General features: G+C 36.6%; 1 protein-coding gene across 3 annotated transcripts in view; it reads right to left on the bottom strand.

Moving 5' to 3' along the window:
• LOC126263065 (pleckstrin homology domain-containing family F member 2) overlaps positions 1-17,688 on the bottom strand; it is a 145,859-nt gene that overhangs the window by 56,956 nt on the left and 71,215 nt on the right. For all 3 annotated transcript variants that reach the window (XR_007546817.1, XM_049960048.1, XM_049960046.1), the window contains exon 7: positions 5,820-6,000. Coding sequence is in view for 2 of the 3 variants with exons in the window: in XM_049960048.1 (XP_049816005.1) it covers positions 5,820-6,000 (181 nt within the window). In the remaining variant the exon portion in view is untranslated. The remainder of the gene's footprint in view (positions 1-5,819; positions 6,001-17,688) is intronic.

Below are 17,688 nucleotides of genomic sequence, written 5' to 3' on the forward strand. Positions count from 1 at the left end.
GTGTTGGATGCATCTTGATCGATGTGTGGCTGTGTTAGATGATACGGGTGCTTGCCATGCAGTGTTTTCTTTTTCCAATTTACTTTCTTCGTATCTGTTGATGTTATGTTATCTAAAGGGTTGTAGAAGTGGTTATGAAATTGCAATGGTGTAGCCAATGTATTTATATGAGTGATTGCTTTGTGTATTTTGCTAGTTTCTGCTCGTTCTATAAAGAATTTTCTTAAATTGTCTACCTGTCCATAATGTAGGTTTTTTATGTCGATAAAACCCTTCCTCCTTCCTTTCTGCTTAATGTGAATCTTTCTGTTGCTGAATGTATGTGATGTATTCTATATTTGTGGCAATGTGATCGTGTAAATGTATTGAGTGCTTCTAGGTCTGTGTTACTCCATTTCACTACTCCAAATGAGTAGGTCAATATTGGTATAGCATAAGTATTTACAGCTTTTGTCTTGTTTCTTGCTGTCAATTCTGTTTTCAGTATTTTTGTTAGTCTTTGTCTATATTTTTCTTTTAGTTCTTCTTTAATATTTGTATTATCTATTCCTACTTTTTGTCTGTATCCTAGATATTTATAGGCATCCGTTTTTGCCATCGCTTCTATGCAGTCGCTGTGGTTATCCAATATGTAATCTTCTTGTTTAGTGTGTTTTCCCTTGACTATGCTATTTTTCTAACATTTGTCTGTTCCATAAGCCATATTTATATCATTGCTGAATACTTCTGTTATATTTAGTAATTGGTTGAGTTGTTGATTTGTTGCTGCCAGTAGTTTTAGATCATCCATGTATAGCAAATGCGTTATTTTGTGTGGGTATGTTCCAGTAATATTATATCCATAATTTGTATTATTTAGCATGTTGGATAGTGGCTTCAGAGGAAGGCAGAACCAGAAAGGACTTAATGAATCTCCTTGGTATATTCCACGCTTAATCTGTATTGGCTGTGATGTGATATTATTTGAATTTGTTTGGATATTAAGTGTGGTTTTCCAATTTTTCATTACTATGTTTAGGAACTGTATTAATTTAGGACCTACTTTGTATATTTCCAATATCTGTAGTAACCATGAGTGGGGTACACTATCAAAAGCTTTTGGTAATCAATGTATGCGTAGTGCAGCGACCTTTGTTTAGTTTTAGCTTGATACGTCACCTCTGCATCTATTATCAGTTGCTCTTTACATCCTCGTGCTCCTTTGCAGCAGCCTTTCTGTTCTTCATTTATAATTTTGTTCTGTGTTGTATGTGTCATTAATTTCTGTTTAATGATTGAAGTTAATATTTTGTATATTGTTGGTAGGCATGTTATGGGGCGATATTTAGCTGGGTTCGCTGTGTCTGCTTGATCTTTAGGTTTCAGATAAGTTATTCCATGTGTGAGTGTATCAGGGAATGTGTATGGGTCTGCAATGTAACTGTTAAATAATTTAGTTAGATGTGAATGTGTTGAGGTGAACTTCTTTAACCAGAAATTTGCTATTTTATCATTTCCAGGGGCTTTCCAATTGTGAGTAGAATTAATTGCTTGGGTGACTTCATGTTGCAAAATTATCACTTCAGGCATTTGTGGTATCATCTTGTATGTGTCTGTTTCTGCTTGTATCCACCGTGCATGCCTGTTATGTTGTACCGGGTATGACCATATGTTGCTCCAGAAGTGTTCCATGTCTGTTATGTTTGGTGGATTGTTTATTTTAATGTGTGTGTTATCTATTGTCTGGTAAAATTTCTTTTGGTTTGTGTTGAATATTTGGTTTTGTTTCCTTCTATTTTCACTTTTTTTGTATCTTCTGAGTCGTTTGGCTAATGCTTGTAATTTCTGCTTCTTTTCGTCTAATTGCTCTGTCGCTTCTTGTTGTGAGATTTTACCTAACCTTTTTCGTTTTTTTTCCAAGATTTCATTTCTTATAAATTGTGTTAGCTGTCCGATGTCTTTTCTCAGTTTTTCTATTCTGATCTGTAGCCTGTGTTGCCATGCTGGTTTTGTGGGTTTCTTCTGTGTGTTGGTTGGTTCTGATCTCTGTCTAGTGTGTATATTTAGTGTAGTGAGTGCTCCTATATAAACCAGTAGTTGTAACTCTTCCATAGTTGTGTTTTCATTTATTTTGTTGTGTATGATTGTGTTGATAGTTTTTATTGTTGTTTCGACTTGTGGGTTATTTGGTGGTCTATGCAAGAATGGTCTTATGTCTGTATTTGTGTCTTTGTATTCTATATATGTCAGCTGAAATTTTTCTTCTATATCTAACATGTGTGTCACTTCGTGTTCTATTTGTGCTTGTTCTGGTGGCTGTCTTAAGATTTCGTTTTCCTCTGATTGTTTAATTGGTGCGTGTTGTTCTTTGTTTGTTTGCTCTGGGATGTTTGAGTCCATTACTGTATTTTCTTCTTCTTCTGATTGCACATTATTTTGTTCCAGTATTTGTTGTACTTGTTGTTTGATGTTTTCTAATTCTGACTGGGGTATCCTGTTATTTTTGATTATTACACGGATCTGATCGGCTAGTCGTTGTTCTGTTAAAAATTTTAATTCTGGGTATCTGGTAATAAATGTTGTGTATAATTGTGATCTGTATCCAGTTGTGTTGGTTCCTAGGTTTGTTGCTTGGTAATAACAGAACATGAGGTGTCGATTAACTTCATCTGACCATCTCATCCTCTGTCTTTGTTTTCCTTCTAGGGTGGTTGCAGGAAGCATATCCCGCAAAACACCTCTATTTGGATTTAAATCATTTTCCAGTTGGCTAGCAGTGTCGTTACCATTGTGGGCGGGCATAGGGTTCAAGCGTCGTCCCCGACCATGACGGCGCTTGTCCGAGGCTTCTTTAGTTCTGTCCTGAACCAACTAATCACACTAAAGGGGGGTTAGCCCTATTAGTGGTTTGTTCTTTTCGTCGCCTTTTACGACTGGCAGAACATACCGGAGGCCTATTCTTTATTATTATTATTATTATTATTATTATTATTATCATGATTATTATTACTACTATTATTGTTGTTGTTGATAATGAAGACTTACTTTCTTAAAGTTGAGTTTGCTCAGAACATCATTCTAGATGAATGAATGAAAATATGCAAAATTTGTCAACTTACTGATTTGTCTCTCTCCAAGGCTTGCAATGATTCTAAGCACAAATGTGACTGAACTATGTATTTTGGGAGTTCCAAAATGTGTTTCTGCAGTTTAAATTCTCACCAATATGGAAACCTATATTTTTTTAAGTTTCCATCATATTCAGTTTTTCCTCATCATGCGTTACACTTATCATTAGCAAAGTACCTCTAGATGAACAGAACTGAATATGTTGCATCTTTTAAAAACAGAGAGAGAGAGACAGAGAGAGAGAGAGACCATTATAAGTAATTTCTTCTATGTCCGTATATACGTTTGGATCAATTATAGAGTGCTAGTGTCATCTGCAAAAAGAACTAATTCTGATTCTTGTATATTAGACACAAGATAAGTTACTTACATGAGAAACAACAGTGGGCCTTAGAATGAGCCTTGTGGAACCCTGTAAGTTATTTACCCCTAGTCAGGAGAGTATCACCCGCTTACATTGGTTGAATTATTAAGTACAACTTCTGCATTCTTTTGGTTTGGTATGACATCATCCATTGGCCACCTATACCATCAATCCCATAAAACCTCAGTATATCTAGGAGAGTATTAGAATTCGTGCAGTCTAATGCTATAGATAGGTCACAGAAAATACTAACCAGTGCTATTTTGAATTTAACGCTTACAAAATTTCACATGTGAACATATAAATGGCATTTTCAGTAGAACAATTCTTCTGAAATCCAAACTGTGATTTACTGACAATATTATTATTGTTCACAGTAGGATACTATTCTTCAATACATCATCATCTCCAAAATTTTGGAAAACTATGTCCTTAGTCAAACAGGTTGGTAGTTACTGAAATATTTCCTATCACTTTTCTGAAAGAGGGATTTAACAATAGCATATTTACATCTCTCTGGAATAATGCCTTGAGTTAGTGGTGCATTACAGATTTAAGATAAGACAGGGTTTATTACATGGGAACAAGTCTTTAGTACTCTGTTGGAAACATCAAACCCAGAAGAGCTTTTATTTTAGGAAGAATACATAATTTTCTAAAGGTGGCAGGGGTAAAATACAGGGAGCAAAAGGCTATTTACAACTTGTACAGAAACCAGATGGCAGTTATAAGAGTCGAGGGACATGAAAGAGAAGCAGTGGTTGGAAAGGGAGTGAGACAAGGTTGTAGCCTCTCCCCGATGTTATTCAATCTGTATATTGAGCAGCAGTAAAGGAAACAAAAGAAAAATTTGGTGTAGGTATTAAAATCCAGGGAGAAGAAATAAAAACTTTGAGGTTCGCCGATGACATTGTAATTCTGTCAGAGACGGCAAAGGACTTGGAAGATCAGTTGAACGGAATGGACAGTGTCTTGAAAGGAGGATATAAGATGAACATCAACAAAAGTAAAACTAGGATAATGGAATGTAGTCGAATTAAGTCGGGTGATGCTGAGGGAATTAGATTAGGAAATGAGACACTTAAAGTAGTAAAGGAGTTTTGCTATTTGGGGAGCAAAATAACTGATGATGGTCGAAGTAGAGAGGATATAAAATGTAGACTGGCAATGGCAAGGAAAGCGTTTCTGAAGAAGAGAAATTTCTGAACATCGAGTATAGATTGGCAAGGAAAGCGTTTCTGAAGAAGAGAAATTTGTTAACATCGAGTATAGATGTAAGTGTCAGGAAGTCGTTTCTGAAAGTATTTGTATGGAGTGTAGCCATGTATGGAAGTGAAACATGGACAATAACTAGTTTGGACAAGAAGAGAATAGAAGCTTTCGAAATGTGGTGCAACAGAAGAATGCTGAAGATTAGGTGGGTAGATCACGTAACTAATGAGGAGGTATTGAATAGGATTGGGGAGAAGAGAAGTTTGTGGCCCAACTTGACTAGAAGAAGGGATCGGTTGGTAGGACATGTCCTGAGGCATCAAGGGATCACAAATTTAGCATTGGAGGGCAGCATGGAGGGTAAAGATCATAGAGGGAGACCAAGAGATGAATACACTAAGCAGATTCAGAAGGATGTAGGTTGCAGTAGGTACTGGGAGATGAAGGAGCTTGCACAGGATAGATTAGCATGGAGAGCTGCACCAAACCAGTCTCAGGACTGAAGACCACAACATATAATTTTCTTAATTTCATAAGGAGAAATGGTAAAGCATCCTTATGACTGAATTTTATGGGAGCTACATTTTCAACATACTGCTTTGATTTTTCTCTTGAACTGTTTGTCCCTATAGCTTCTCCTAAATTTAAGGGAAGACTTGTCCACAATCTTTTCAATGATTTATCTGTTACTCTTTCTGCCATTCTTCACCAACTTCTCAGAGGTGTAGTTCAATTTGTCTATGTTAAATTGTTTAGTTTTGCTAAGAGTGAGAGTTCTGACCGCCCCCCCCCCCCTTTTTATGCCTCACACATTGTTATTTACAGCTTCTATCAGTCTCAATTTTGTTTCTCTACTTTGTCTTTATTTTTACTTTTTTATGGTAACTTGTTCTTCCCAAACATCGCAGTTGCCAGTAACAATGAGCCCATCAGAAGTTGTGAAAATGTTCATTTATACATATTTATTAAATCTCTCCTGTATTCCTCCAACTTGACGAAACGCAGCCAAACATGAACTGTCAATGGACAAACCATACACTTCAAAGGTCATAAAAAAGTAAAGATAACCACAATCATTATCTGTTCATATGAGAAGTACAAATAGATGTGCCACACATCCCAAATTTTCACTCACCTTTTGTGAATGAACCGTCAGGTGATGAAACTGTACTGTTTGGCGGTCTAGTTTTTGCACGTGATAATGTGTCGTAACAATTCAAGCACACTCTAAGAGGTTTTGATGACTGGTTTGGCAAAAGAAATCTTTTGTTAGAACAAGGACCACACACAACTGCCCCGCACTTTCGACAATGGTGCTGAAACAAAACAAACAAACAAAAATATATAAACAAACAAACAAATAAAAACAGACAAAAATCAGTGATACAATATCACGAATATAAATGAAGGTAATTTAAGCAGCAATATACATCACCAAAGTATGGAAGAGTACCTAACAAAAACTTAAGAAATTTTAAAAAGGTCAAGTGATTTTATTATTTTTATTTTTTATAAACATGAAAATAGAAAAAAAGAAGGAAATGAAAAGATATATGAGAGTAGTCCCCTTGGGAACAAATTCACCAGCCTAAAGATTATACCACTTTAGAAACATATTCTGGAAGTCTGTTGTTAAGGTGTTTAATTCTGCTCGAATATCCTCCAGCGTATCAAATCTTCTCCTGTTCAATATGATTTCCATCCTGGGGAAGAGGAAGAAGACAAAACATGTTTCCATTCCCCAGCGGGAGGGTGGTACTCACAAACAGTTTACAATTATTTCAGAATAAAAACAACCTTGGTTTTGAAATAATTTAATATCAATGATGCATTTTACCCTTTTGGGGCATCATCAGACTGTCTATAAAAACAAGAAACTAGCCAATTAGAATCTTGTATGACTATCAGCTAAAATGAACTAAAAGTATTACAAGCTTCTGTAAAAATAGCTGGATATGAAACTTATCTGTGATAAAGCCATCCAAAATGGAAATTTGATGCAACTGTGACTGGATATGCAATCCAACATCATAAAAACATATGAAAGCCAAAGTAGACCTCATTAAAAGAAAAGAAAACTGCTCATATATCATCAAGAATGTGGCGAAAAAATTTCAACGACTATCACATGTTACCTTGAGCACACAAGCTGACTCCACACAGCAGTACAAAATAAAGCCAAGATTACAAAATAAATGCAGTTTGAGCTGCACGTGGCACAAGGTCCATTTCGCACCCACAAATATTACTGTCACAGATCAAGACGCGAACACCATGTATAGTGTGGCACAAGGCAACCAGGTGGTGCACATGGATGGCATAAGGCCACATTTACAAAATACAAAAACTACGTATAACTAATAAATTAAGATGCATATATGCAAACAACTGCACTCACATAAAACCAAATATACATAAGGTATTGTTATATAAAGAAGAAAAAATAGGTATAACGATGACATGAAAAATAATGAGTCAAAATATGTTATTAAACTATCATATGGGTAGAATAGCTAAATGTTAGATATTAATTTAAATAATCACAGTACCTGAACTTAACCTGCGGGAGTTTCTACTGGGCACTTCACTCTTTCAATTTATTAGACGCCAATCAAAGAGCAGGGAATGCCTATAGTGTATGTGCAGCACATACTGACAATACACATACAAAAGGTCTAGGTGGACATGAAACTATTTCCAAGATTGATCGCAGAGTACTCCTGTGAATGATGCACACCTCAACAACAGGGAGATAGAGCACAACTTACAATGTCCCAATATAGTCACAGGAGGACATGGCAGACTGTGCATTACACACCAGATTATGAGTAGAATAAGCACTGGGATAGTAGACAAAATGAAGGACAATGGGAATATAGGCCACAGCAAAAAGTTGTCAATCTGACTAGTAAAAAAGCCATAAAGGAAGGAAATTTGGTGGGAAACAAAAAGCAATTATATATGAGACCCACTGGACTGGACAGTGCCGTGCCTTAAATTTCCATATACGCCTCATCCTGAAAATGTTGTGAAAATATTACGAATGTCAGCCTTGGACCAGTGAGTAAGTGCCAAAACTAGCTTGGAGACAGTTATTGGTGACTAAGAAGCTAAATTTATTTGCCTTAATGATACAAGTAAAATGCAGCTCAGGATGGTGCTGGCTAAGTATGCATATTAATTTACACAAGAACTAGGAACAAGCTATATTTTGTTTCCAAATTAGGTGTTCAAGCCCCATAAACCTTTTCAATGCCCCCCCTACTATGCCTCATGGCCCAAACAACCTTCACTAAACAAAGAGATCAAACTAATGTTAACATGAAACATTACTAGAGATATAAGAAGTCCTTATTGTAGCCCTTGCTTTTTTCTAAAACTGAAGATGGAGTTAGTTTTATTTTCTAAGTTAAGAGTATCAACTGAGTGTTGATCCAATTAAAACAGGACTCACAAATCTGTAAGAACACCAGCAACATTTCCATGGAGTAAAATTCTTGTCTAATATAGACTTGTGTATATCCTATTTGCAAATACCAGTAGCAGACGAGTCTCTCAGTTACATTGCCTTCGTATATTGTGGAAACTGGATATTTTTTTTTATTTTGTCCATCTCAGTTGCACTGATATAAAATTCAGGTGTAGTGGTTACCGGTTTTGGAATAACATGTCAACTTTCAAACCACACTCCTTGCTATTAACTGTAATTATTCATACAATATTATGCCAAAAGGCACAGCAAAGTTTACAGTGAGCAACTCATTGATCTTAGACTAGGTGTCCATTGTTAATGACTGAAATAACCAGTCAGTAGTAACGGATGCATAGTCAGAGTGCATACGTGCACAAGACAGAAAAAAAAATTCCCGGATTTTTTTCCAGATTTCCCAGTTAAAAATACACTTTTTCCCAGGTGAAAATACACTTTTTTCGTGTTAAGTGACAGTATACTTTTCCCGATGAGATGTAAAATTTACCAGTCCTTTGAATAGTAAAAAATTTATACACCAGTGAAGAACTCCCTGGCAGCTTAGGAAATAAAACAGAAAAAAACAACTTGTTTTGGAAACAGCTCTGATGCGCAGCAACTTGTCTACTTTAGTAATAAAAGCATAAATACAAATTCCATCTAATACAGTACATTAGCTTCTAAAGCACTGAAATCGAGATTTTGATGCACTTTTGTCGCCCATCATGTCTCATGACATGTGATCTCTTCAGTAATTGACAGCAGATATTCTTTGTGTAGGACACATGATGTATTCAGTCAATAGCAACATTAACTTCTCCTATTTGTGTGTTCGTGCTGTTAAGCAGCACGAACACACAAATAGGAGAAGTTAATGGTTTAAATTAATAATTCATATACATACAGTACAGGTACAAGAAAAGCTGAGCTTTCACATCTAATACTGTTATTTTTTTTAGCATGTAACACTTCGGTTTAAATTAATATACATACAATGTAGCCACAAGAAAAGTAAAGCTTTCATGTATAATATTTGTCTTTTTTTGCTTAGCGTGTAACACTCCTCAAACTATCATTCACAATGTTTTCCTGCAACCTGTTGGAAACAGGTTCATTCGAACAGTTGCCAGAGAGTGCCAGAATACAATGTGTTACTTCACAGCACAGCTATGATCATGTAGAAAATCTGTGCTTGGTGTTTGCTCTGCTCATAAGCCTTTCGTCAAATTTCTGTTAGGAATTTCATTTGTAGTGGGGCATCAGGTGACTGTGCAGCACTGCGCATGTTGTTCAGAGGGGACATACAGAGCTATTGTACTTAGGGCAATTGTTTTATCATATCCTAGACATATAAGGAATGCAAAATAAGAAAGCAGTCCTTGGTCTAATATTCACTTCAAAACTAGACTCTATAACTGAAAGTACCCAAATATATTTTGCTATTTGTTGACAACAGAATTTTTTTTTTTTTTTTAATTCCTAGTCTGCAACACTGTTATGCATCATTTCCATTCAGATTTGCATCCATACAGCAATGCTAAAAGCTAGTAAGAAGAAACACAAATTTCTTGCAAAAATAAAACAAAAATAATAATTGTTTGTATGCACAAGAACTAAGGACAATACATTTTTCATGGCCATTTCAAACAGTAAAGGGTATAAAAAATTAACAAGGTTATCTGTGAAGCCAAGAAACTGTATAACTGGCAGTTTACATTCTACTACAGGAGTAAATATAAAGCCTTACGGGGAGTTACAATGAAAAAACTCAGTGTGCTGGCACTCTATAATTTACTGAAGAATGGCGCTCTGTAAATTTAAGACATAAAAAACACAAATTAAGAAATAACATCAAGCCTAGAGAAGGCACCAGACAAGTGTTGAAACGTGTCTTGTGATCAAAAAACATTGTGTATCACAGAAAGGCAGATTTGTGAAATTTTACTAAAACTGTGAATATGTTGTTGTTGTTGTGGTCTTCAGTCCTGAGACTGGTTTGATGCAGCTCTCCATGCTACTCTATCCTGTGCAAGCTTCTTCATCTCCCAGTACCTACTGCAACCTACATCCTTCTGAATCTGCTTAGTGTATTCATCTCTTGGTCTCCCTCTACGATTTTTACCTTCCACGCTGCCCTCCAATGCTAAAGTTGTGATCCCTTGATGCCTCAAAACATGTCCTACCAACCGATCCCTTCTTTTAGTCAAGTTGTGCCACAAACTTCTCTTCTCCCCAATCCTATTCAATACCTCCTCATTAGTTACGTGATCTACCCACCTTATCTTCAGCATTCTTCTGTAGCACCACATTTCGAAAGCTTCTATTCTCTTCTTGTCCAAACTAGTTATCGTCCATGTCTCACTTCCATACATGGCTACACTCCATACAAATACTTTCAGAAACGACTTCCTGACACCTAAATCTATACTCGATGTTAACAAATTTCTCTTCTTCAGAAACGCTTTCCTTGCCATTGCCAGTCTACATTTTATATCCTCTCTACTTCGACCATCATCGGTTATTTTACTCCCTAAATAGCAAAACTCCTTTACTACTTTAAGTGTCTCATTTCCTAATCTAATTCCCTCAGCATCACCCGACTTAATTTGACTACATTCCATTATCCTCGTTTTGCTTTTGTTGATGTTCATCTTATATCCTCCTTTCAAGACACTGTCCATTCCGTTCAACTGCTCTTCCAAGTCCTTTGCTGTCTCTGACAGAATTACAATGTCATCGGCGAACCTCAAAGTTTTTACTTCTTCTCCATGAATTTTAATACCTACTCCGAACTTTTCTTTTGTTTCCTTTACTGCTTGCTCAATATACAGATTGAATAACATCGGGGAGAGGCTACAACCCTGTCTCACTCCTTTCCCAACCACTGCTTCCCTTTCATGCCCCTCGACTCTTATAACTGCCATCTGGTTTCTGTACAAATTGTAAATAGCCTTTCGCTCCCTGTATTTTACCCCTGCCACCTTCAGAATTTGAAAGAGAGTATTCCAGTCAACATTGTCAAAAGCTTTCTCTAAGTCTACAAATGCTAGAAACGTAGGTTTGCCTTTTCTTAATCTTTCTTCCAAGATAAGTCGTAAGGTCAGTATTGCCTCACGTGTTCCAACATTTCTACGGAATCCAAACTGATCTTCCCCGAGGTCGGCTTCTACCAGTTTTTCCATTCGTCTGTAAAGAATTAGTGTTAGTATTTTGCAGCTGTGACTTATTAAACTGATAGTTCGGTAATTTTCACATCTGTCAACACCTGCTTTCTTTGGGATTGGAATTATTATATTCTTCTTGAAGTCTGAGGGTATTTCACCTGTCTCATACATCGTGCTCACTAGATGGTAGAGTTTTGTCATGACTGGCTCTCCCGAGGCCATCAGTAGTTCTAGTGGAATGTTGTCTACTCCCGGGGCCTTGTTTCGACTCAGGTCTTTCAGTGCTCTGTCAAACTCTTCACGCAGTATCTTATCTCCCATTTCGTCTTCATCTACATCCTCTTCCATTTCCATAATATTGTCCTCGAGTACATCTCCCTTGTATAAACCCTCTATATACTCCTTCCACCTTTCTGCCTTCCCTTCTTTGCTTAGAACTGGGTTGCCATCTGAGCTCTTGATATTCATACAAGTGGTTCTCTTCTCTCCAAAGATCTCTTTAATTTTCCTGTAGGCAGTATCTATCTTACCCCTAGTGAGACAAGCCTCTACATCCTTACATTTGTCCTCTAGCCATCCCTGCTTAGCCATTTTGCACTTCCTGTCGATTTCATTTTTGAGACTTTTGTATTCCTTTTTGCCTGCTTCATTTACTGCATTTTTATATTTTCTCCTTTCATCAATTAAATTCAATATTTCTTCTGTTACCCAAGGATTTCTATTAGCCCTCGTCTTTTTACCTACTTGATCGTCTGCTGCCTTCACCACTTATATTTGAAACAAAACATTTTATTCAATACTACTGACAAAATTTCCCTGCTTAGTCATATTCAAGTGAACATTTATGTATGTTCGTATGTATATATCGTTAAGAGATCTTGCATTACATCATAAAACAAACAGGACATCAGAATTCTCCAAGACCATCAGAATTTTGTAAATCATTCTAAAATCCACAATTCAGCTTAAAGTGCATATTTGTTGAAGTAGACCCCTACCTGGAATTAAACTTTCAGTGTGGTGTCTGGGATGCCAGTTTTTTGGGGTACCAGTATTGTACTATTTCATGTATGGTTCTTTATTATGGCATTATGCCACAATTATCAGAAGATAAAAACACGCACTTTAAATTCAGCGAACACTTGAATCTAGCCTCCAGTGTGGAATGAAACACTTTGTTTCTAATAAATTGGCTGTCTCTGCGGAAAAAATTAATGGAAGTCAAATTTTGTTAGTAAAACAACAAAAATAACTTCGTTGTTCTGGAAGATGAATTAATGCTTGGGTGCAAATAATGTAGAAATAAAATAACATCAGAAAACTGAAACTAATAACATATTTTATTCTTCTGTAGTTACATGAATGTCTATTTTAATTCACTTGAAAGCTACCAGCCAAAGAAATTCGTTTCATTTTCATTTGACGCAAGAGCTGTAAACGAAAACAGCAAAATCACAAAATGTAGAAATGGGACACATGAAGACTGATCCCCTCTCCCCCCTCACCCTGACCGCAACTGTGACTGCTCTTCGCATGCGCAAATCTGGCAACTTGGGCACGCTAGCATCTGGCTGCTTGCTGCTACTGCTTATACAGCTAACAGCCTCATTTCAAGTAGCCGGAAGTGGGAGAAGGCACTGTTAATACGCAACTTCAGCTCTGCACATGCATGTGAACATGCTGGCAACTGATCAAACAAAACTAATGTTAAAAGTTGTGATGTCACGCTCATCAAAAGTAGTTTTCTGTTACGAACTATTGCACATTTTTCATCCTAAAGCCTTTATACACATTCTTCTCTCAGCAGGCATTTGGGTGTGCACTATTTTTTGTCGTTAAGTACTATTTTGTTTCCACTCATTTATGTTTTATTGTTGCAGTGTGATTTTGCAGTAGCAGACTAAAATAAAATTATTTGTTAGAATATCAGTTCTTATCAGACAAAATTACAGAAATTTAACTGAAAACTAAAACAATGAAAAATTCCCGGAATTATAAAAAGTTACCAGGTTTTTCTTGGATTTCCCTGTTGTCCCAGGGCATATAAACCCTGATAGTCGTAAGATCAATGAGGGTACTCATTGCCCAGTGCATACTTTACTGTGCCTTTTAGCACCACACTGTATGAATCAGTTAACAGCATGGCATGTTGTTTGAAAATGGGCATGTCAGCCCAAAACTGGTAAACACAACAGGTGAATTTTATATCAGTGCAACTGAGACAGGTGAAATAAAAACTCATTCAGTTTTCTCAGTACTGAACAGTTGCGAACCTACCATCCCGTAGCAACATGCCTGAAATAAGCAAGTTCTATATTGTGGCAGAATTTGTCACTTTTAAGTGAAAGGTCTGCGAGCCTCATCATGATTTTGCAATAAGAGTAACTTCATTTCTATCTATCCCTCTGCCACCTTCATTCTTGGTGCGATTAGTCAATTTCCTCCAATATAAAAAAGACTTGGGCAGCTGGATGTGTTCATATGAGTGTGTGTTAAGTAAGATTTCTTTGTGTATATTTGCGGGAGTACAGTAACCTGCAACTGTGAGAATAAAGCGAACTTCAGGAGACACATAATGGGTAACCAAAGAGGTTTCTGTTTGCCTTGATCAAACCTTTAGTGTAGGTTAGCACAATACAAAAGTCTGGTCACTTCCGTTGGAGGACAAACCCCATTTTTCAGAGTGCGAACTCGCCACTCTTCCTTAGAATACTAGATGGGTAAGGTCGTCTGCGCATAAGAGTTACTTTTCAATACTAGGTTAATGTTGTGTTTTATTTAAGTTTTCAGATCTAGCCAAAGTTAATGGTTCCTTTCATCAGTCATCGTTTATTACTGTGTGTGAGAAATTTTACTTTCCAGTTCACAAGTGTTAAATGCATTAGAATCCAGGGGCTATTGTTCATTTCAACCATTTATTCAAACACATGTAGCCACATTAAGTGTATTTATGATTCAATTCATTTAGTTTATTGTTCCTTTCATGAGTAAAACTGTATTGTGTATGATTTCCGTGGTCTTATGACTGAATTTTCTGCAATTTGTCTCACCTGATAATTTTCCTCTTCGGTATTTCCTTATTCTTGTTACTTATGTCAGTATTTAGATCCAAGAGCCTTAAGCTCGTAGATCTTGTTCTCTTGTATTGAATTTTGTGCAAACTCATTCCCTCATTTAAAATTCCATACTTATTTTGGGCAAGGTTTTGTTTGTGAGAATCACATGGTCCTTTTCTAATGAAAAAGTCTACAGTGCTATAGCGTCAGCGATCTTCCCCCACAGAGTATGTAAATTAATTGTGATTCTTAATTAGGCTTTATTTTTTAGCAATTCATTTCAATAGTAATTTTGTTCTTTTATCCTGTGTATTAAAACCAAGCAAACAGTCGTCTTGCTAACCACTTGTGCTGTGGTGACGATTTTTAGTTCTTTTCCTTACTGTTAGCCTCTGAAGTGCATGTGAATGTAGCTGTTCCTGATTAAATCATCCTTTGATCTTTCCTCTCCTACAGATTATAAATCTTGTGCGGGACTTCGAAGTTAAGTTCTACGTTTCATTATTATGCACCATACTAGTTCACAGAGAACAGCAACCATCATATTGCTTACTATACACACTCATGTGTGGAATTAAATTTACCAATCAAATAAACGTTCTTTTGCCAGAATTTGTGTTTACACTCTCATTGCTAAAATTGCACTTCATTCTTCATCCAAGTCTGATAGAGGGTACATCCTACTACATTCCTATTGTGTGACAGTTCTATTGATGCAATAGTTTACCATTCATGATTAATCGTAAAGATAATCCTCATAATTGTTTACCCTTCATATTTAAAATTAAGTATAAGGACATCTTTCTTGAGTCCTAACATTCAGACTCAATGTGAATGCCAGAGTATTTATTAATGCACTTGATGATGTTCAAAGACATGAGTTGTAAGAAAGAATTAGTGTATGCATCGTGTGGTGACAGATACCACTCCAAAGACGTGATTTGTATCTCCACATCATCTTACCAATAAATGATACTTGCAACTAAATGTTATAAAATAAAGCTATATCAAGAGACGACGTGCAACTTCAATAATGAATGGTGACTGTAGTGACTTCACAAGAAGAAATACCTGTTTGGACTAAGAAAACATTCCAGAAGATGTACAGAGTTAAGAAGGATAGATACCTACAAACGGAAGAATACAGTGATAAGTCACAAATAATTCATTGCAGATTGATTTAGACTATAAAATAGCCATCATCAATGCATACATCTCCCAATGCGATCACAACAAACTTGTGCTTAAACACAAATATCTTTCAGATTTGGATAGTCACACCTAAAACATATTAAGAAAAAGAAGCAGCATATCAGGCATAACAAATATTAAATACAGTTACAGTGGGAAACAACAACTTTGGGCTAGTTGGATGCTTATTTCAAGTTGGATGGGTGAACAATAAGCCTACCATATGCTCAATAAGTTTTGCAAGTCAAGTACTCTGTGATGGTGAATACTCATATTCAACAATTAAGACAGAAGTATTGAGTATCCAAAATTATTTACATTAAAAAATTTCATTCCTAATGTTGAAAACATAACAGCATTTTGTCAGATAATGAAAGCAAATACACTAGTGAAAAGTAGAAAAACTTTTTGACTGACAATAAAATCCAGCAAAGTTTGGTACCCCAGTTATGCCCAGAAGTAAATCCTGTTGAATCCACGGAAATGAATTGGTTTACGAACCTGTAATGTTACATATTTTGCAATATGATAATAAGTATGGACCTAACTTCTTTCCTTATATGATCCTTCTATATTCATTGTGCATTGTTTGAATAATGAGAAACGAACATTTTTGTTTGAATTCTGTTACTAATTAATGGGTGGGTACACTGTTATCAAACACATTCGAATAAGAAATATAAATGTAATATAAATGTTTGTTCTTTACACAGAAAAAAGTTGTGTGTGTGTGTGTGTGTGTGTGTGTGTGTGTGTGTGTGTGTGTGTGTGTGTAAAAAGAGGGTGAGAGAATCATTTTTCTTCAGTTTTTTGAAAAGTGTTCTTGTAATAAGTGTGAAACTACTATTTGTTCAAAAACACTGACAACGGGAGTTTGAAATAGTTCCACTTTAAACGTCCTATGATTGTCTAAAGTTATATGAAAAATGCAATATTCTGAAGTTAATTGTAAGTATTCGAAAGATGTCTTTAAACATGTCTGCTTGTGTCTGTATATGTGTGGATGGATATGTGTGTGTGTGTGTGTGTGTGTGTGTGCGCGCGCGCGAGTGTATACCCGTACTTTTTTCCCCCCCAAGGTAAGTCTTTCCGCTCCCGGGATTGGAATGACTCCTTACCCTCTCCCTTAAAACCCACATCCTTTCGTCTTTCCCTCTCCTTCCCTCTTTCCTGATGAGGCAACAGTTTGTTGCGAAAGCTTGAATTTTGTGTGTATGTTTGTGTTTGTTTGTGCGTCTGTCGACCTGCCAGCGCTTTCGTTCGGTAAGTCACTTCATCTTTGTTTTTAGATATATTTTTCCCACGTGGAATGTTTCCCTCTATTATATTCATATATATATAAACAAAATATATCTAAAAACATCTTTGTTTTTAGATATATTTTTCCCACGTGGAATGTTTCCCTCTATTATATTCATATATATATAAACAAAATATATCTAAAAACAAAGATGATGTGACTTACCGAACGAAAGTGCTGGCAGGTCGACAGACACACAAACAAACACAAACACACACGAAATTCAAGCTTTCGCAACAAACTGTTGCTTCATCGGGAAAGAGGAAAGGAGAGGGAAAGACAAAAGGATGTGGGTTTTAAGGGAGAGGGTAAGGAATCATTCCAATCCCGGGAGCGGAAAGACTTACCTTGGGGGAAAAAAGGACAGGTACACACACACGCACACACACACGTATCCATCCGCACATACACAGACACAAGCAGACATTTTGAAAGGTTGTGAAGGGTGAGTGAGTTGCCTTTCTGGAGGTGGGAAACCAGGAGATTGGATAGTTTTTTGAGGTGGAGGGTGGCATGCTGTTCTAATTTGCGATTGGCCTGTAGGAGGATGCTCTAAACAGTTGGTGTGGATGTGGGAGAGGCAAGATTGAGGACTTTTACTAAGGATAGGAGTTGACGGGTGTGTTCATTGGCTGAGTTGATGTGTAGGTGAAGGATTAGGTGGGTGAGGGAAATGGATTGTTCAGTTTGGAACTGGTATAAGGACTGATGGAACGAAGGATTACAGCCAGAGATGGGAACTTTAAGTGTGAGGCCTTTGGGAGTAATGCCAAATGTCAGACAAGCCTGAGAAAATAGAATATGGGAGTGTAATCTGGCTAGGG

The sequence above is a fragment of the Schistocerca nitens genome, chromosome 6 (assembly GCF_023898315.1).
Source record: "Schistocerca nitens isolate TAMUIC-IGC-003100 chromosome 6, iqSchNite1.1, whole genome shotgun sequence".
NCBI lineage: Eukaryota > Metazoa > Arthropoda > Insecta > Orthoptera > Acrididae > Schistocerca > Schistocerca nitens.